At 50.5% G+C, this 21,121-nt stretch overlaps 1 protein-coding gene across 1 annotated transcript in view; it reads left to right on the top strand.

Moving 5' to 3' along the window:
* IGDCC4 (immunoglobulin superfamily DCC subclass member 4) overlaps nt 1-21,121 on the top strand; it is a 72,951-nt gene that overhangs the window by 44,747 nt on the left and 7,083 nt on the right. Inside the window, exons 5-18 of the mRNA XM_026040578.1 lie at nt 2,186-2,320; nt 4,419-4,574; nt 5,109-5,519; nt 6,743-6,907; nt 8,077-8,214; nt 9,590-9,763; nt 10,071-10,304; nt 14,481-14,588; nt 15,328-15,511; nt 16,100-16,227; nt 16,685-16,855; nt 17,733-17,870; nt 18,471-18,576; nt 19,478-19,712. Coding sequence (XP_025896363.1) covers nt 2,186-2,320; nt 4,419-4,574; nt 5,109-5,519; nt 6,743-6,907; nt 8,077-8,214; nt 9,590-9,763; nt 10,071-10,304; nt 14,481-14,588; nt 15,328-15,511; nt 16,100-16,227; nt 16,685-16,855; nt 17,733-17,870; nt 18,471-18,576; nt 19,478-19,712 — 2,483 coding nt within the window. The remainder of the gene's footprint in view (nt 1-2,185; nt 2,321-4,418; nt 4,575-5,108; nt 5,520-6,742; nt 6,908-8,076; nt 8,215-9,589; nt 9,764-10,070; nt 10,305-14,480; nt 14,589-15,327; nt 15,512-16,099; nt 16,228-16,684; nt 16,856-17,732; nt 17,871-18,470; nt 18,577-19,477; nt 19,713-21,121) is intronic.

Here is a 21,121-nt window from a genome sequence, read left to right as displayed (position 1 = left end):
TACCCAGGTATGCGAACAGCCTGGGGTGTCAGTCCCTGTGGTAGGCTGCAAATGTCCCAGGTAATTCCTGCTCCGAGGACCAGCAGAAAGGCTGGAGCAAAGCCTGGAGAGAGGTCTTGGAATGGGCCTAGGGTGCCAGCAAGGGCCCAGCAAGTTACTGCCCTTAAGTCCCCACCTGATCCCCAGTGGAAGGGCTCGGGGATGGCAATGTGTGTTTACTTGCAGGACAGCAGGATTTCAGGGCTGTATTTTCATGTTTAAGGAACAGCAAACCCCTCACCTGGCTGCTTGACGCCTCTGTCCCCAGCTGCTTCTTCTGGTTCTGCTTGTCCCTGTCCCGCTGCAGCTGGAAGCGGTGGTGCAGACGGGGGTAAAGCTGCAAGGACAAGAGGAGACGGTCCCACCGTGCGGCTGCTCCTCCCGGCCCTGCTTGTGGGGCAGGAGGATGCTTGGCAGGGCCTGAGCTGCTCCTCTCTTCCCGGCTGCTCCCTGTGCCGGCAGCTCCCGGGCTGGACCTGCCTTGAGCTGCTGGTGGCCTGGCCCCAGGCGCCAGGACCGCAGTGTCCTCGGTCTCTGCTTCCATCTGCTGGACAAGCCCAGGCTCTGGCTCCCTCCCTTTTCCCCTCGCAGCTACAGGGATGTGATCAGCTCCTTTTCCACTGTGTTGCTGTAACTCCCCCCATGGAAAACCCTTCTGCATGTGTGGATGGCAGGAAAATTTCTGTGCAGATCCAGCTCTCCATGGTGAGGCACTGGGAGCGGGCTGAGCACAGTGTGAGAGTAACCTCCCGCCGTGCACACACATGCACCCTGCAGCATCTCCTTTGGGCCTTCACGAGTAAAATCCGTGGCTTTACTTTCACCAGTAGGAACACGGGAACGGCCGGAGGGACGTGCGTGAGAAGCTGGGCAAGGAGAAGGTGACCGTTTCCTTCAGGGTTTTCCTCGGCATCTGGCAGTCAGGGGTGTGGGCACGTGCTAGGCGGGGAACTGCATCACGCTGCTGTATCCGGCAGTCCTGGAAGGTGTTGCCTTCATGCGCCTGTTCTGAGCTCTGGCATCCTGAGGCGGCAAATTTGTGTGCTGGGGAGAACAGCTCCTGCTCGTTGCTTGGTTCAGATCTGCTCCCAGAAACTTGCCCTGTTCAATAATGGGGGCTCCTGGAGAGGCTTGAGGATTGAGCTACATGGCTCTCCTGAGGTTTATTTCTCTCATCTTGAGCACAACAAGAGTGTTCCCCAAAGTTGCCCATTTCTGGAGGGCTGGGAGATGGTGCTGCCCCCTTGGAAGGTCATAAACAGTGTGGTCTTCCCAAGGGTGCTCCAGTTGTTTGCATGTGGTAACAGACCCTAGCCCCGGCAGAGGAATTCCCTTAGCCTTCCTTTAACCTCTGCGCAGTGAGGGGACAGCGACAGACAGCAGGTTTGTTTCAAACAAACAAAAAAACCCCCAAAACTGAGCAGTGCAGCCCATAGATCCACACGTAAGCGTTGCTTGGTGTTACACAGCGGCTGTTTGCACATGCAAGCTCAATAGCACTCCCTGCTCCCCGAGCTCAGTGACCAATGTCATCTTTGTCCTGATGGCCTGGACACGGCCGACTGACCTCCCCTTGTCACAGTGCGCAACGTAGCATCGGGATACCTGAATTTCTCTAAGCAAGTTACCAAATTCCTCTGAAACTGCTGTAATGCCTTCGCAGGGTGTGTTGTGTCCCGAGTGCTTGTTCCAGAGGAGGACAGCGTTGTCTTTATTAATCTAATTAACAAGCATCTACTTGGCGGTGCTCATTGAAGACTCTGGGTTGAAACACTACTTATGTTTGAAAATAGACCCTGCTTTTCTCCAACTAGAAGCGAGCTGTTAATGCCTGTGAGAATAACTAGGGAAATGGAGGCGCCGTGTCTGGAATTGTGTTCTGCATCCTTGCAGGAATCTTGGAAAATCCCTTTTTGCCTTAGTTCTAATCTAAGACTTTCTTTGCTAAGCAAAGAGTGTCTAGAAAACCTGTGCCTCCCATGCAGGAAGAGTAAAATGTCCTTATGGCTGCGTTCTGAGATGATGTGGCTTCTTTTTGGTGGTAAAGGTATTTTCCCATTCCACTGCAGGTGCCCCAGATGCTGCTTTCTTCAGTGCTTCCATTTGAAAGAACAGACTTCTCCTCTTTTTTTCCCCCTGGCATTAGGTTCCCAGGCAGCCGCAGGAGATGTGACCATCGTGGCCGCTCCGGAGAACACGACGGTGGTGGCGGGCGAGAGCGCGGTGCTGGAGTGCATGGCCTCCGCCAAGCCCACCCCCTTCGTCTCCTGGATACGCCAGGGTGAGTGAGCCGCACGGAATTCCGCTTGGCTTGCCAAGAGGAACCCGGGGACACTTGGTAAAATATATCGAAAGGAGCAAAAATAGGTGGGATGAGACGGGTGCTTTTTACATGAGTGCCTCACTGCAGAAGTAGTGTCACAGTGGCCTGGGTGTCCTTGCTAAATTGGAGTCACTAATTAAATCCCGAATAGTACAAAGCACTTGAACTGTTTGACCTGTGAAATATCGAGATTCTGGTGCCCGGATGCCTTTTGATCCAAACGGGTCGTGCCCATATTGGAGAAGCAGGAGCGGAGCAGATCACGAGATGATGGGGTCAGGTCTGGGTCCTCCTCTGGTGCCTCAAGAGGTTAGAGGGGATTCTGTGAACTCTGCCATTGCCCTGGGGAAATAACTTGTGTTGCCTTGCAGGATTATAAAATGCAATCAGATCTGCAGGATTATAAAATGCAATCAGATCTGTTGATCATTGGGGAGGCTTTGTAGTTTTTGTTATAAAATCTTGGTATGATCAGATTCCCCGAACCCAGGAAATGCAGCAATGGAGCAGGTGCTCAGGCCTCCTCAGAGGGTGCAAACGAGCCTGGCTGGCCTGCATTTTTCAAGGGCTCAAAGCCTAAGTTATGAGTGTCTCTTCATTGAGTGTCCTCTCGTTGAGTGTCACAGAAACTCTAATGATAGACCTTCTCTGCTCAGGAATTGCTGCTGCTCCCCCCCCCCCCCCGCCCCCCCCCAAAGAAAAAAAAGGCTCTCACACATTTTCATAAAGCTGGGTCAGGATGTAAGACTTTTCTTTCCCTTGTAACCATTTATTGTATTTGGTCTTCAGCCCAGACTTGTCCACAGGCAGTGATTTCAGCGTATACAAATATTACCCTTCACTTCAGAAAAGGAGCAAAAAGAAATCTCTAAGGACTGACTTTGGAAATCAAATCAGGGAAGGTTCAATGTTCTGGCAGAACTATTTCTGGTTTATCATGGGTTCTGCAAACTTAGTTAGAACTATGCAGCTTTCACATGTTGAATCGTTTAATCATTATTACGGTAAGGGCTGCTGATGCTCAGAGGAGATATAATCAGAGTCAATCAACACTGGGAAAAGGTTTTCTTTGGGTGCTGGTGGTGGATGGTGGGACCAGTTCCTTGCATGCAACAATATATAATAACGTTGCTTTCCATGAGTGCATTAAGGAGCAGGCTGAGTTGCAGGTGACACCTCGTGTAGGGAACAATGAGGGTTGTGGCTCCGAGTTGTCAGGTTGGCTCTTGCCAAGCTCCGTGGGGTCAGCTAATTGCTGCCATCTGGAGCCAGTTTTCCGAGCTGCTCCTGTGCAAGTGGGGAGTCCAGATCTCTCTTCCTGCATTGCATGCACAGCCGTTCATGTGGAGTGTCAGTGCACAGCCCGTTGAACACCACGCAAAGGCCCCTGAAAGCCAGGGAAGGGGCAGAGCATTTCATCCCGGCTCTGTTCCCTGCCGGTGGTGCTAAGTAGGAGCATATGCTCACAGGGCAGGCAAGAGCTTGTGTCTATCTAAAGGGAGCCTGTGCTGGAACACCTGAGCCCCGAGGAAAACCAGGCATGTTCCTGACTGCTCTCAGGCACGAGTTGAGGATGTTTGTCACCTCCTGAGCTGGGCCTGCAGGACGTGCCCATCTTTGCTGCAGTGTTTCCTTCTGAGGCAACAGCAGTGTCCCGCGGGCAGCTGCTCTCCAGGACCTCTGGTGTGTACTTGGGGCTGCTGGTGGATGCGAAAGTGGCTGCTTTTCACACCTCCTCCTGCCCCAAAGAAAAGGCTCACGTGGGAAGTCCACCCGGTACAATCCACGTCAGGGATGGGCCGTGCAATCCAGCTGCCTGATACCTTACAGATGAGGAACCAGCCTGCGTGGGGAGGGGAAAGAAAGGGGGATTAGGAAGCTGGGAGTATCTGGGTCCACTTGCAAGCCCTGAGTTCCCTGAGTTGCTGGTGGGTTAGTGCCCTCCACAACGTCCTTGTCAACACTAAGAGGAACCAAGGGGCATTTTGGGCTTTGGCTCGTCCGCATTGAGTCAGGCTCCCTCCCCGACTGGTGCACATGTTTTTTTTTCCTGCAGATGGGAAGCCCATTTCCACGGATGTGATTGTGCTGGGCCGGACAAACCTCCTCATTCCCTCCAGCCAGCCGCACCACTCGGGGGTCTACGTTTGCCGGGCTAACAAACCCCAGACCAGGCAATTTGTTACTGCCGCGGCCGAGCTCCGGGTCCTTGGTGAGTAGAAAGCAGGATAAACACCCCGCAGTTTCCTGGCCAGCATTTCTACCTGGATTACTTGGATTGACATCCAGAAGCTCAACAAGAAGTTGTGTATGTGCTGGGCCAAACGGGAGCGCGGTTGGAGCCAAGAGGATCTAGCCGAGGATGGCTCTTGATGGGAGCATCGTGTCTGTAATTTGGGGGATAGTTCCTTTTATTTACTGAATCTTGATATTCCTCGTTCTTGCTCTCCCAGGTTCCCCCATGAAAATCTGTATTGGCAGTTCACTTACAGCATTGTGGAAGCCGTAAGGGAGAGCAGCCTAGGATCTGGAAGTGTAGCACATGGTTGATGCAGAATTTATTTTTCCTTTTGGACAGAGTCTAAATTAAGCCTCTAGAGTCTGCCTGGCAAATCCTATCTTGTAAGCAAAGCTGCTCCTGAATAAAACATAGTGCAGGACGCAGAGGAGAAGGGATTTATTCTGCTCTTTTATTTTCTGTTTTCCTTTTCTGCTTCCTGCATTAATTTCTCCTCTCTCCTTGCAGCTCTGCCCAGTATCTCGCAGGCTCCCGAGACGATCTCGCGCACGCGGGCGAGCACAGCGCGCTTCGTGTGCCGGGCGGAGGGCGAGCCGGCCCCTGCCGTCCACTGGCTGAAGAACGGGCAGCCCATCCTCTCCAACGGGCGTGTGAAGGTGCAGAGCAGCGGGAGCCTCGTGGTCAACCAGATCGGCCTGGAGGATGCCGGCTACTACCAGTGCGTGGCTGAGAACAGCCTGGGCACGGCCTGCGCCACCGCCAGGCTCTCGGTGATCGTGCGCGAGGGCCTGCCCAGCGCTCCCAAAAGGGTCTCGGCTGTGTCCCTCTCCAGCACCACGGTCCTTGTGTCCTGGGAGCGGCCGGAGCACAACAGCGAGCAGATCATTGGCTTCTCCTTGCATTACCAACGGGCTCTGGGTAGGTGCTGTCCGTCTCTGCAGCAGGGCTGCAGCTTTTGGGGGTAGGAATGTGTGTGCTGCTGAGGCTGGGCAGGGAATGCCCTTCCAAAGCCAGGAGGTCTGCACTTGATACTGCACTTTCTACGACTGCCGGAGTTCCCGTGTCCTGCTCTTATCGTGGTCTCAGCAGAGCGGTGCTCATAGTGAAGAATGGGGTGTGTTAGTCCAGATAGTCCGGGCTGCCCCAGCTTGGGTTTTGCAACACCTCTTCAGAGAGCCACTCACATACTCCTGTTTCTGTTCTGAGAGAGTCGGGAGAGTTTTAGTGCATCCAGATGGTTGGGAAGCAGTCCAGGGTGTCTCCTAGGTTGCGTTCTCTCCCCTTTCTGGAGGCACAGTTCTTGTGGCAGAGTAGGACTGTTTCTGAGGAAACTACATTCCTGTACCTGAAGGAAGCGGAGGCTTCTGGCTCTGCTTACGTGGTTCTCTGCATTTGGCTGCTGGTACCTTCCCCCTGCAGAGCCCCCAACCCTGGCAGATCTTAGGTAGGTGGTGGAGTCATCACAGGTACAAGCCACAGGGCAGCCACAGGAGCTCTTGAGTTGCTTCCCCAGATAGTGCTAAGTGTGAAGGAATTCCAGCTAGTTGAGCCCATCCCATTGCAGGCAGAGGAATTTTCCAAATTCCCTAGAGTGCAGCGTGCTCCAGTACCTGCAGCTTAGTAGACGTGCGCTGACTTGTTGCTCTGCAGTAGATGGCTATGAGGCTGTTTGGCGTATTCTGGTGGGACCAGGCACTAGAAACTTCCTTTCTTTTCTTGTTTTCCACCATTTTGATTTTATACGCAAAATGTGTGGCATTAATGAAGATATTAAACAGCTGTATCATGTCCAGAGATGGTCACTACATTTTCCACACTCAGAATTTGAAGTAAGCTGGGTCTCTTGAAGAGTAACCAGCAAGCCAATACCCTTGTTGAAATGTTTGCAGAGCTCTTCTAACCCAGACTGGTAACTTCTGCTGCCTTAGAATGGATTAAGAAGCTTGAGTCAGAGGGGACACATTCAGCCATTGAGTATTTCTACCCAAAGAGTTCCTATAAGAGATGAAATTTGTGCAACTGCTGCAGTAATTGGCAATAACACAATGATTTTGAAGGTGATTGCTGTGGACTTTGAATGATTTTGCAAAAAGTGTTTTGGCATTTTACTGACCTGCTGATTTGTGTTTTCTTGGCTCTAGGAACAGATAATGTGGAGTACCAGTTTGCAGTCAACAACGATACCACCGAGCTGCAAGTCAAGGACCTAGAGCCCAACACCAACTATGTCTTCTATGTGGTTGCATATTCCCAGCTTGGAGCAAGCCGGACATCCTCTTCTATCATCGTTCAGACCCTGGAGGATGGTGTGTTGAATTGAATGGGTCCTGGGGTCTGAAAAAATGTTCTTACCCAGTTTCATGATGCACCATGAATATGGCTTGGAGAGCAGTGCTAGCAGCTCCCAGAAACTTTTTCTCGCTGCTCCTGTGGCTCCTTGCCATAAGCCCTTGGAAAAAAAAAAAAGAATGTGAGGAATGTGTAGCAGAATCATAAAATGAAAAGATCACTCTGGTCTCATCATCAGCTTGGGTGATGAAGAGCGTGAAGATGACCTTGCTGAGCCTGGGGCACCGGAGAATCCTGCAGGAGCTGTAGTCAGCTCCTCTGGGCTTTCCCCTAGCTAATGCAATATTGCTCCAGGCTTGACTCTGGGCCAGACTTGATTTAAACTCAGAGGAAAGGCATCTGTTGCAATTTGTAGGCCTGGGATCAAGCTTAAAGTTGAGTCCCTCAAGAATGAGTAGTTTGTGTTGATTTTTATCTTTTGTCACGTAGTGTTTTGAGAGCGATGCAGGCAGAGAGCCTGGAGAACGGCTGCCCCACAGAGGGGCACACATACAGGGAACAACAAACTGCAAGACATTGGCACACCGAGGTGTTTTGGCAGACCCCATGTGGGCTCCTGCTACGTTGCAGGGTGCATTATATGCTGTCAATATTCCTGATGCAGTGACCTGTGTGATCCTTGTGCCTGTGTCTGAGAAACTGCCTGCAGCAGAGATCTGTGACTCGAGGAGACTCCTGAGGCGATTCTCAGGCTGTTTCCCCAGCTGGGCCAGCAGCGGATACTGGTTTGTGCTACACTGATCCTGTGTCCCCTCCACTCTTCTCCCCACTGCAGTGATTCTTGACTGTTGAATTTGACTGGAGTTGACCAGTCGTTTGAAAATGTCATTTGCTCTCTGAAGGGAGGCCAGACACTTGTGCTTCCCTCGGGAGCAGCAGGTTGGGAGCACAGGTGAGCTGTGCTGTGCCTGCAGCCTTCACTGAGGCCTGCCCAAGGCCTGCAGGATGCTCCCTGAGCTGCTAAAAAGTTGTGGCTCTTCTGCTGCCCCACGACAGCATCTCAGCAGCAGCTGCTGCAGGGCCGAGACCAGCCCGTGGCCCCTGGCCAAGCAGAAGAGCTGGCAGGGACGTTGTGCTCCAGCCTTGCCCCCGTCCTCGCTGACTTCCCGCTGTTGCTTCTGCGCAGTTCCCAGCGCTGCCCCTCAGCTGTCCCTGTCGAGCATGACTCCTGGTGACATCCGCGTGACGTGGCTGCCGCCTCCTCCGGAGCTGAGTAACGGCAAGATAACCAAGTACAAGATCGACTACTGCACCCTCAAGGAAGGTGAGGTGACGTCTTCTGCTCTGGCAGTGTCAGCTGCAGGTTGTGTTGAGGGGAAGGAGAGCAGCCCGTCCTGCTGCTGGTGGTCACAGAGGTGCTGATCCCTCCTTTGGCCTTTCCCTGTTGACCTTTCCCTGTGTGCACTGAGCCTGTGTCCCCAGGGAACCGGTCTGATGCTTGTGTGTTTGTGCTACCCCGTGAGGGCCTGTCCCACAGGACTGCCCTGGGGTGCCACCTGCACCCTGCTTGGGGGAGAGAAGAGCTTCATACTTGTGGGAGAGAAGGGCAAATACATTTGATTCCTTTTAAGTGGAACCTAATCAAGGTTATCCTTGTGTAAAACAAGGAAGTGTCCTGCCAAGGCTGTATTACCCTGTTTTATCTGGTTTTATTTATGTTGTTAGATGCTCTTAGAAGCCTTCAGCAGGGAGGGTAACATTTCGCTGGGCTGAATGCAGTTGTTTCCATTCCATGTGTGCTCACTTTGCAAATCCTTTTGGGTATTCAGTTTTAAGACCATCAAAGCTCTGCAGCTTATCACTTCCCAGGCTCACGCGTCTTGCTAAGAGAGGGATGGGGAACGTGATGAAGTGCTGGACATGTTCCCATGCGTTTGATCTGGATTAGTATGCTGCACTGTGAATTCTGGTTCTTGTTTTCTCACCCTGTGACTGCATGTGGCTCTGTGGCACCATAAAACTGTGGAAACTTTTGCAGTGCAGAGACTGAACACTCCACAGTTCAGTGTTACACAGCAGAGTTGCTCAGTCACAGTCGAGCTCACGCCACGTGAAGCACAAAAGCAAGACCTGTGTGTTCGTGATGCAGTGATACGGTCAGGCTTGCTGGAGGTTTGTATCTGCTGCAGTGCAAATCTCAGGCCATTATCATTTTATATTTCCCATTACCTCCCTTATGAACATGGCTGGGCTGAAAAGGGAACAATAAAACTGTACCTGGCTTGGTAAAGGTGTGATTTTTTTGCAGAAAACAAGGCTGCTAGACAACTGTGGGTCAAGTTAAGGTGATGGTTTAAATATGGGATGTGAAGCGCAGGAATCTACCCTGTGCTGTGCTCCTGTTCTGCCCTCCCGTCAATCAGCAGGGTTTCTACCACCCTTGCTCCGGGCAGGCTCCGTGCTGAAGGCATCCTGTGGGTCTGGAAGCAGCGAAGGGGGTTGGCCATCAGGGTATCAACTTTGTCCCATTTTTAGCATTTCTATTTCTAGCTTTTCCCAACGTCGTGGGGTTGCATTAGGCAAAGCCAAACCAGCCGCAGACCTGTGGCCACAAGGGACTTGCTGGACTTTGTGTGCCTGCTTGGGTGCATTTCCCTTTGGCTGAGACAAAGATGTCACTGGTGTCACCTTGGTTCCAGCAGATCAGGTCACGTCCATCGAGGTGGGTGGAAACGAGACGCAACTCACGCTGTACTCGCTGCATCCCAACAAAGTGTACAAGGTGCGCATTGCAGCCAGCACCAGCATGGGCTACGGGGCCCCTTCCGAGTGGACCCAGCATCGGACTCCGGATAGGGACAACCAGACACACGGTAGGAGCCAGGTGCTGCCCGGGACACAGGGAGGGGGGTGCATGACCCAAGGCTGCGTCAGAAATAATTTGTCTTCATAAGGGAATTGTAACCATTGCTGTTTGTTAGAGCAGATATGCACCATTAGCGTTCTGCTCAGCTGCCACTGTACGTCCTGCCTGCCTGAGTGATAGGTCCTTCTCCCATCCCTGTGTTGCTGGAAAACACACAAAAAATACCAAAATACCAAAAAAATACCAAAAGGAATGTTGTGAAACTTTAGATTGGGTAAATGACCGGGTGTTTTTATCTTCTTTTGTTCCTGCAGTGCCATTTGCCCCGACAGAATTGAAAGTGCGAGCGAAGATGGAGTCTCTGCTGATAACGTGGCAGCCCCCAGCCAACCATGCGCAGATATCAGGCTACAAGCTCTACTACCGGGAAGTGGGCACAGAGGAGGCCAGCGATGAAAGCCCTTTGGATGGCGCTGAAGACGAGAGCTGGGACGTGGGGCCCATAAAGCTAAAGAAGAAAGTGAAGCAGTATGAACTGACTCGTCTAGGTTAGCTGGTTACATCTCCTCCTAAGCAATGGGAAAGGGTCTCTCCTTTGCCTTGTGTAGCAAGGACAGACTCTAGGAGGCTCAGAAATATCTGCTGAGCATCCCTCCTGCACCTTTTTAAGGGCATCCAAAGTGGGACTTAAAGGGCATATTCTTAGAAGAGTTTCAAAGATGGAAATTCCTCAAGGCAGCATAGCAAGGGATTTATTTTTAATGGAGGATTACTAATAATAGTAGTACTTAGTACTTGTAAGTAGCAAGTAAGTATAGCAACTTAGTGTTACTAAATACCAATATATGATTTAAATCAAGTTAGTATATTGTATTGTGTCAGTGTGAGAGTGTGTAGATTAAAATCTCCAGTCAGGAAAATGGGAAATTTCTCCTTGCCTGTGCATTTCTAAGACACTCCATAATTGGATACTGCTTGAAATCTCTCCCCATTAAAATTCAGTGATAAGTTCATTCACCACATACTGATTTGGGAGTCCGTAATCTCCTCCACCTAAGGGAAAGGGGCAGAAGAAAGTGAGTGTCCAAGGCTGGAGAGCAGGTTTGCTTTACAGGCAGATCCACCTGTCGGACTGAGGTGCATTTGGTGTTTCCTGTAAGGAATTATGCTTTTAACATACAGCATGTATGTTATGCATGGCATGGAGTTCAGTGTGAAAAGACAGTTTGTATCATCGCTGGGTAGGTTTCCAGTTCCAACTCATGTTGTATCCATCCTGCTATTGAGAGGGTGTTAACAGTTATGAGCTTCTCTGAAGAATTCAGGTCTGCAATTATTGTGCTGAGGAAACCACATGTGAACATCATCAGGCGCTGCTCTAACCACTGGCAAATCAGTCAGTGCAGGGGCTCGGGAGTGGCCTGAATTGGTTCCAAATGCTCTGGCACCGCAATGCAGAGGAGACTGCTTGTTCTTCTGTAATTACTTCCTTAAATTTGGGCATCCATCAAGGCGTGATGGTTTCCTTATGATCTGCCTGGTGTGTATTAGCTCTCATTTGTGTCAGGAAGTGGGTCTCGGGTTTCTTCCAGCCGTGGATGGTCCCGTTTCTGCCTCTTCCTCTGAGTGACTTGCTCCTGCATGCAGGCAGCAAGGAAGGGGGCAGGAATCTGGCTGTGCTGTGGAAGGCAGGAGCCTGGACATGAAACCAGAGGAGAGTGGAAGGGATTTAGAAGCATTTAGATTCATGGAAGGGAATTCCCAGCTTGGGGAATCCTAGGGATCTACCTACTGATCTTGTAGGCAGAGTGGGTAGGAATCTCAGAAAAGAGTGGCAGAACTAACCTGATCCTCACTGTGGCCCACGGCAGATGGGGAGCCAGCTGAGTGGGTTCCCAACTCAGGATGGCTGCCTGCAACTTTAGATCCCTGCATAAAAACCTGTTTTGTGGGAATATCTCTGCATACCAGGGTAAGGGAGCTGCACGTGATCAAAGGTGCTGTCTGGCAGGAGAGTCAGACATGTCCAAGGTGGGCATGAGATGGGTGTCACAGCTGAAACTACACGTTGGGTCAAGCAGTTGGAGAGAATGTGTGAAGAGATGCCCTGGATGTACAAGGCTGTAACCAGTGAAGAGTCCTGCACCCATTTCCTGCCTTGGTGTCCCCGTGATGTCAAGGTGTGTTAGGCTGCAGTAAGGGGCTATGTAGACTCGTCCAGTTTAAGGTTCTTGTTTTGTCTTCTCTTGTACTGGCTTGAGCTGCTGCTAAATGGTACCAGCTCTGTCTGTCACCTCTTCTCTGTCCTGTAGGCATCTTCTTCCTCAGTGCTCCCCTTGCCCCTTGATTTTCCCTTTGGTAGCGATCCAGCTCTTTCCTTTAGAGCTGCAGGAAATCAGGGAAGACCTTTTCTCCCCTGCTCTTGCTGACCTCTAGAGCATACCTTGTATCTCCTTGGTGAAAAGGCATCAGTGAAATTACTGACGATAATTCTTGTATCTAGTCTGGGAGTTATGTGCTGCAACCTTGTCAGAGAGGTGGGTGGCTGTTCAAAGGCACATAAGAAATGCAGCAGTTTTGTGATCCTGCGACATCAAAAGAATGTTATCCCGAGTCACTGTGAGTGCTTATTCCTGAGAAATCCTCATTGACTTCCATCTATGTCCTAGCAATTAGCCTCTGTAATGAGGTGCAGCTACCAGGGCCATCATCTACATGAAAAATAAGCAAGAAGGAACTGATCCTGTTCTCCACATTCCCGTGAAGGAAGAGTGCATTCCTCTGGGAGTGACTCCATGGGGATCAGGGTATTTTCTCACTTACAGTGAAGTATGGCGTGGAGCCTACATGAACACCTTCAAAAGTGAATGGAACAACATACTTAGCATATTGGATGTATTATAGTCATCCAGATTAGTGATTTGAAATGATCTGGACTAGATTATTCTGCTTATATTTAATGTATGATGGAATGAAACAAAATACATCTGTTTTCATGCTGCCTGCTAGCTTCTTGACAGCTTGATAGAGCTTTATGTCTGCATATTCTATGAACGTGAACATCTGGGTCTGTGTATAAAAAGTGAAGCCAAACCTCTGACGGAGAAATCCAAAATTCCTTTATTTTCAGAATATGAGTCACTTGATCATGTGGCAGAGCTGCTGTGGCTTCAAGTGCAAGCGACTGCCTTATCAGTCCTACTCCACATTACCCGAATTACCTGCACATCCTGAAAATTACCTATTGGTCCGAGGCCCACCAATTTCTGATAGAAACGTTTAACTGTGTCTGGGGGCAATGGTCTGCCGCTGGTGGCTGCACATCGGGACCTGGTGCAGGATGCAGAGAGGGGCTGCTTGTTTGGGGGCTGCTGGTGTGTCCTTAAAGCATCTAGCATTAGGACGGCCAGAGACTGCCCTGGGTTGTCTTCTGCTCCTACCCATACAATTTGCAAGCGGTGAATGCTCACACCGACACTTTCTGCCTCTTCCCGTTTGTGTGGATTTGTGGTTTTCTCTGGCAGCTGGGATCAGCGAGGCCGTTCCTGCAGCAGGGCAGCATCCAGGGTGCTGGACAGAGCTGTTTGCTCCGGGGATTCTTTGAGGGAGAAAAATGTGGTCGAGCTGTTTTTATATTCTGAGCGTGCACATGTGTTGTGGAGCAGTGAGAGCCTGTGGTAATTGGTACCATTAGCCTCTGGGAGCATAATCAGCGCAATAATAATAAAATTGGCAGCAATAAGGAAGGCTTTGTGCTGCTTACGTTGGCTGGCAAAGGGAGCAGTGATCTAGCAGGGCAGGGAATGAACAGGCACAACCCAAATTAACAAAGTTGATCAGCGCATTGCAGCGAGGGAAACCAAAAGCAGTCTGGACTGCTCTGCTCATCGGGCTGGCTGCCAGGGAGAGTAGCTGGCGACTCGTATTTGAGAACTCTGCATCTCCCCAATTATTTCTTCCATTAAATGCCTCCATGAAAAGAAGACTCTAGAGTTTCCTTGACACAGCACAGGAGTGTTTCAGCTGACGAAGGGCAGGAAAAGAGAGGGAAGAGAGTGTTGAAACAACCAGAGCTCTGCTGGTGAGCAGGGCACCCTGTCCTGCAGCTGTATTGGGGTGAAATGGGGAGGCTTTTGTTGAGGATCCTCCAGTTTCTGGTGTGGGAGTTGTGTGCACTGTTGCTTTTCCAGTTGCAAATGAGGGAGCTCTATTTGCTGTGGAGGCAAAATAGCAAAAGCTCCTGGAGACTTAAATAACAGGGAATGTAAGGACTTGCTGGAAGGATGATGATGAATAAATGAGCAAGGGCTTTGGATTTGAGAGGTATTGCATAATTTTGGAGAGAGGAGAGAATGTCTTCACTCAACAGCAGGAAACAACAGAAAGTGCTCGCTTGCCTGAGGTGACGCTGATGAACCCTTGGTAGCTGTAAGGCCATTTGCTACCGCTGAGTTTCAGCTGCTGTAAAAGGGGAGGACAGACCTAGGGAGCAGCTGTGAGCGTGAGCAAGCATGTGTTTGAGTGGAAGGGAAGGACCAGATTTGTTTTAACAAATGCAACCCTGTTTAAGCAGCTTTCTTGGATGGAGGGAGAAGGTGGTCAGATCTAAGGGAAGGTGTCTCACTAAGGAAAGGTTCCAAAACTGTCCCCTCCCTCCTCCCTACCCAAAACACAACCAGAACAAGAACAGGCAAACCCGATTTGTTTGTTTGCTTGTTTTCCAGTTCCTGGGAAGCTCTATGAGGTGAAGCTGGTGGCATTTAACAAGCACGAGGATGGCTATGCAGCAGTTTGGAAAGGCAAAACGGAAAAGGCACCTGTGACAGCAGTAGGTGAGAACTGGCTTTTCTTGGTGGTTCATCTCTCCTGGCATGTGGCTTCGAGGGAAGGCTAAAGCCAGAGAGGAAGGACTTTGAGGGGCTTCACTAAAATGGGGAAGGTCACAACATAAGGGAACTCCCTGGGACAGTCACTGTGCATCACACTGGAGGAATTAAGTTAGGAAGGACAGAAAGGAGCAGAATATCCCCCTTTTGTCCTGTTTTTGGGTAGGCTTCACCGTCGTTTTTCTGGACACGTTAATGGTTCTGGGATAGTCTTGGGAAGTAGCCAGATAACCTAGGTTCCATATGTGACACTATAAAGACCCCAGAACATAAATGAGTGGCATGATGTGTTTGTCACAGTATTATAAAGTTAAAGCTCCAAACACCCAGGCCCCATTTCCAGCTCTGCTAGTCTGTTGTGGGATGCTGAACAGTCTTGGCCCTTCCTTATCCTTTGATGGGCCTGTTGAGTTGGTAGCCTGGAAATTGGCCTTTGCTCCACAGTCATAGACTGCCGGACTGGTGTGTGGGTCTTCCTAACCCACCCAGATCCCCTGGATGAAGAACTGCATGCTCTTCAGACCCATGCACCAAAAGGCTAAGTGGGATTTCCAAGCTTAAACTAGAGACCTACATATTTGTGCAAACTTCATAAATGAGGCCACTTTCTTCCACGTTTTCTCTGTGTATGGCAGCTGTCCCTTGTGTTGTTCACACCTCTGCATCTCTTCTTTCTGCACTGCAGATCCCCCGGTGCAGAAGGGTCCTCCACTGCCTCCAGTTCAAGTCTATGCAGAATCCAACAGCTCCACTTCCATATGGCTCAGGTGGAAGAAGCCTGACTTCACCACAGTCAAGATTGTCAACTACACCGTGCGCTTCAGCCCTTGGGGACTTAAAAACGCCTCTCTCGTAACGTACTATACCAGGTAAAGTGGGATGCTAAGGATTCATCTGCCAGAGAACCACCCCTGTCATGAATAACACAAAGATGGAAAAACCTGCAGAGAAGGGCCAGCGTTGAGCACGTCCCTGAGTGTTTCCTGTGCTGCAGTCTCTACCTTGATCACAGATATTCAAAGCTAGTAAAAAGTGACGCTGTGACTTCCACAGCAGGCAATTGTCCATAACTGAAATGCCAGAGGCTGTGAAGCCAGGTGCAGCTGTGCCCAGTCTCACAGCATTCCTGGTTTCACAAGTTTGATTGAAAAACTGCAATAGTTTGGCAGTAATAATAATTTGGTAATACACTTTAAAAGCTAGCTTCCTGTGCAGGTTTTTAGCTTTTAGCCAGCCGTGATTTGAAGCTTTTCTCTGCATGTGTTCCTGGAGGCTGCTTTGCTCTCTAACTGGTTGCAGGAGATGGAGCTTTAGGTGAAGCATCAAATACTTCAGAGTTAAGATAATCTCTTATAGTGTTTCTGGGAAGGTGCTAAAGTGGGAGAAGGTGCTAAAAGGCGGTGGGTGGGAGAGCCTGCTAGTGTTCATGGCCTTGTGGATGCCTCCTGTTTCGGCAGCTCGGATGAAGACATCCTCATTAGTGGACTGAAGCCCTACACCAGGTACGAGTTTGCAGTTCAGTCCAACGGTGTCGGCATCGATGGGCCCTTCGGCAGCGTGGTGGAGCGGTTCACCCTTCCAGACCGTGAGTTTTTATGAGGACTGAATCCTCATTTCTTTTCCTGAGTTTCTTCTGTCTTGGCTCTGAATGGTGTGGTGATCTCTGATCACCTCCAAGTTCTGATATAGCCACGTATGTAAAAGGAAAAGCCACAGGGATGGGGTGTTCGCCTAGGAATGTTCTCTCTAAGGTGAGCAATGCAGAACAGCATCAAACTCAGTGATGTGGCTCCATCCGCACTTCCATGCTTCCCTTGACTAGCCAAGGTGCTCATGTCAGCTCCCCAGTGGGACTAGGTGCTCTCCCCTCTGCGCTGTTCACAGCGTGTTTGGGTGGGATGTCCAGCCACCCAGCTCACCCCTCATTTCATGCTTGCAAACATGACTGTGGCACCACTGAAAGGACTCAAGGTCACCTGCGGGTTGACTTGATCTCCTCCTCATTTCTGCTGTTCACACAGATCTTTCCCTGTGTCCACCAGGTCCTTCAACTCCTCCGTCTGACCTGCGGCTGCACCCGCTCAACCCCTACGCCGTGCAGGTGCACTGGTGCCCCCCCGCCGAGCCCAACGGCATCATCGTGGAGTACCTCATCCTGTACAACGCCAACAACACGCAGCCCGATGACATGTGGACCCTGCTCACACGTGAAGGTGAGCAGGAGAAGCCCAGGGAACGTTTGGCTTGCTGGGAATGCTTCTGAGACAGAGTGCGGTGGATGTAGGGAGAACTGAGGAGAGCATATGGAGAAGGCCACGAGAGAAGAGCTGGGGCTCATGCCCATACTGAGTTGCCAGGCTCTTGCTCTCTCTGTTTTGGGAAGAAAACTACATTATAGGGGAGGGCAGAGTGAAGATTGTTGTTTACTCAGGGTCCAAGGTGCACCTCAGGTGTTATAGACAGGGGAGACCTCTCTGAGAGGCTCGGTTTGAAGCAGAAAACCTCCTTGGCTGGCTCACCACAGGGGCAGCCACTCAAGGAATTGGGCTTAATAGGGCCCAACTCATATAAATGGAATCATAGCTAAATTGGTCAGGGCTTTAAAATGTATTTTAGTTAGCCATCAAAGTTAATGTTTCTTTCACTTCGTTTTTTTTTTTTTTTTTCCTCACTTGGAGCACATACAAATACATATTCAAGGAGCTTTCCAGTCAACTTTCTCATGGTTTGCTCTGGGTCTTGCTCCTGGTTGTAGAGGAGAGTTCAGGAGCATGGCTACTGTGAGACTGGAAATCTTACACGTCTAGGGCTGAAACAGTCACTATCATCCTGCAAATGTCCTGTGGATACAGGCTACCAGCCAGTAATTCCTAGGAGAACATATGCCAGCAGCACCACATGCAGCCTTGTATCAGCTCTTTAAGCAGAAAATTCATTAACTTCTAAGGGGTGTATGAATTATCTCTTAGAGCACATGGCATAAAATCTGTCACTTCTGAGGATCCAACAGAATTTCACTGCTGCTTTGCTGCAGCCCTCTGAATAAACCTGAAATTGCATGTACTATTCTTCTGACTGGCTTTTGTTCAGGAAATATCTTCAGCACTGAAGTGCACGGCCTGGAAAGTGATACCAGATACTACTTCAAGATGGGAGCAAAGACAGTCGTGGGATCTGGGCCCTATTCGAACGTGAAGGATGTGCACACCCTGCGGGAGAAGCTCTCTGGTAGGAGATTCCGCTTAGTCCTGGGTTGGGATTGAGTTGTGTTGGGGAAGACTGCAGGTTGTCACCAGCAGCACTTCTCTGTGTGCCACTAACTGCCCGATTTCACCTCCATGAGCAGGAAATGCAGTTGTGTGCAGGTCAGTGCGAAGGGTCACAGCCGTGTCCTCATGTGTGCAGCTCCAGGAGCCTCGAGCAGCTCCGAATCCGTCCCACAACAGACCTAGATTCCTCTTCCCACCTCGAGCCCTCCAGAAAGGCGCTCACAGCCTGCACCTTGCTGCCTTTGTTAGGCCTGTGTCACATAAAGTTAGGGAGTGTACCTAGATGGCAGTTTGCTTTAAGCTGTTTTAAATGGCTGCAGTCAAATTATTTTTTCCCTTTACAACTCTGAGTGTATTGAAAAACCAGAGAAAGCAAATCTGTTCCCCAAGCTTTTAGAAAATAGGTGTTTTCATCTGTACTTTCCTTCCAGCTTCACAGTGTATATACACAGGCACCACAGATTAGTTTGAGTAAAGGTGACGCTTCTCTGACCAAGAGACACTTGGTGTCTTCTTCCTGCGAGCAGTTGAAATGACCCATCTGTCCCTCTCCTCCTAGATGTTCTGGATATCCACTCGGTCACAGGCATCATCGTGGGCGTCTGTCTGGGGCTGCTCTGCATTCTCTTCTGCATGTGCGCCAGCTTCCGCAGCAGCAAGCACAGGTAGGGGTCACGCCGCCCTTGCAGGAGACCAAGGAGCTTGAGTGGAAGGAGATGAAAATCATTGAACTTCTTCCCCTGCACTGAACTTCTTCCCCTGCACTGAACATCTTCCCCATCCTCAGCTGGGCTCTTTGGCACTGCTGTTTAGTGGGAGGCTGCTTGGGATGCAAAATATACCATCAGTTAATACAAAGGCTGAATTTTGGAAATACTAGCCAGCTAGCGAAAATATTTTAATCTATATTTTTTTTTGATGATTTATTTTCCCAATGGTTTCCCTTTAATTTGCATAATTAAATGTATTTTACAGGGAGGGGGAAAAGAGGGAAAAACAGATTGATAACTGTCTGTGGGCAGTGTTTGGCTTCTGAAATTACACAGCTCTGAGGATGTTAGGAAAGAGTTTGCTAACTTCACGTTAGAAAAACTTGACAGGTTGGTTTAAGTAGGGTTGGACTCGGCCCAAAACTCTGCTTTGCCAGAGATCTGAATCCAAACACAAGGTTTTGGAAATGTATCTGAAAATGAGCCTAGTTTTCGAGAAGATTATTGAGCTGGTAGCAAACCCTGGGACTAGAAACAAGCAACTTGGGAAGTCTCGCCCTAGAGTGCCCCTGAACCCTCCTCTGTTGCAGCCATCGTGTGTAAAGCAGAGAGGAGGCTGGCACGGGTCCCTGTAGACAGGGATTAGTGAGCAGTGTCCCCATCATGGGACCTACACCGTCCTGTGTCTGAGTGCAGCACGTGGGTAGAGGATCTCCTTCCTCGGGAGGGTCAGAGATGGCCTGAACGGATCCCAGTGGATTGGTTTTTCCATCAGATCTTTGGCTGGCAGTGGGTGGAGGGTTGTGAGGCTCCCTGGAGGTGCCAACTGTGCTGACTCTTCCTTGTTTTCCTTCAGGGAGGCTCTGCCAGGGATGGACCCGCAGGCAGCTGGCAACCACACTTACTACCACCGGGGCAGGCAAGGGGTGGCAGCTCCTCGTGCCGCCTCAGACTGCCACGAGCTGGAGTCCCTCATGTCCCCGCTGCCGGAGGATGCCCCCGTGCCCCTGGGGGACATCACGGAGCTGACGGAAGTGCACAGCCTCGTGCCCACGAGCCGCCCTGACGCCGTCGTCCCCGGGAAGAGGAAGGTAATGAGCCCAATGACTCCTGCCCAGGCCGGAGCCCTGGCTTGCTCTGCCACTGCTGCCACATTTGGGACCCCTATACCGTCCTCCTCCCCTTTTCATCTGCAGGGGACAGTGACCCTGTGTCCGTTTACCAATCTTAATTGCTACAGAAAGCTGAGCTATTCCTCTTGCCATCATGTAAAGATTGTATAAGAGAGCGGCCGCCGTCTGGCACAGAGAGCTGAACAGCCTGGGAAAGAGCAGCTGAAGAAAACAGCACGTATTGCCTGTTAACCAGGGATCCTGCCTCAGCTCCTACCCTGGCACAGGCCCAGGACTTGCAGGGAGTGCTAGAGCTACCCATGCAGGTGTTTCTTCTCGTAGAAAAACTCAAAGAATAACACTGTATTGGCAGGTTAAGCCAGGGAGGCGCTCTGCCACCCCACAGGATCCTGTGGAGGTGGTGTGTGGGTGCTACCATATCTGCTGGGTGCTTAGGGCATGGCCTTGGTGGAGGTGAAATTCCAGCACACCTGCACTCCAGACAACAGCTCTGTGATGGCTGGGCTGGATGCTCTCCTTTCCAGGGTACTCGTTTGTCTTGAGTAAAAGGTGCTTTGTCCATAAATAGTGTGTCCATGAATAGTGTGTTTGCTGGAATACCCTTGAAGATGGACAGGAGGTGAAGATGGACAGGAGGTGCTTTATTCACGGGTTTTATTTTTGAAGGAGTCTTTTTCCTGCCCTGCTTGGTTTGCCTGACACTGCATTGCCTTTCACTCCCTGCCCATTTCGTCTCTCAAGCTTGCCTGAAACATTTCATTCCATTAGGGAACCTTTAATTGGCCTAATTTAGTTAATCTGTTTATGTCTCTCTTTGTAACCCAGGGAGAGCATGTAAAGCAATTAGGAGGTTCAGTAAAACAAATGCATCGGGAGCGCGTGGGATTTCGCGTCCGCGTCGCTGTGACGTCGCCTGTCGCTGGTGGGAAGCTCTGTTCAGGGTACCCCGCAGTGTCCACAGGCCGCTCCTTGCTGCTGCTGATGATGATGCAGGTGGAAATTTTGTGTCTTCAGCTGCCTTTAATAATCCTATGGGCTGGACCTGTGCCCGTGCTCATCCCCAGCTGCTGGGTGAGGTCTGTGCTTGCTACGACGCTGCGTTGCGGCATAGCCAGCCCAGGTGCTTGTGAGTTGGCATCTCAGCCACATCCATGGACTGCAGCAGAATGTGGAATGTGGCTGCCTGTCTGGATCCAAGCCAAAGAGCACGAGGAATTTCCTACAGCCCTTTCTGTTAAATAAGGAACAAATGTTTCCCGGGAAGGTGATTTATCCTGTGAAACAGGTTGGGGGCGGGTGGGACATGGGTGACCACTGTCAGTGCCACCTGCAGCCACTTTGCCTGGTCCCTGGGAGGCTGTTCTCTG

Source organism: Nothoprocta perdicaria, unplaced genomic scaffold (genome assembly GCF_003342845.1).
Source record: "Nothoprocta perdicaria isolate Ctin4 unplaced genomic scaffold, notPer1 scaffold_26, whole genome shotgun sequence".
In the NCBI taxonomy this organism is placed as follows: Eukaryota; Metazoa; Chordata; class Aves; order Tinamiformes; family Tinamidae; genus Nothoprocta; species Nothoprocta perdicaria.
This window is presented reverse-complemented; position numbering and strand designations above follow the sequence as displayed.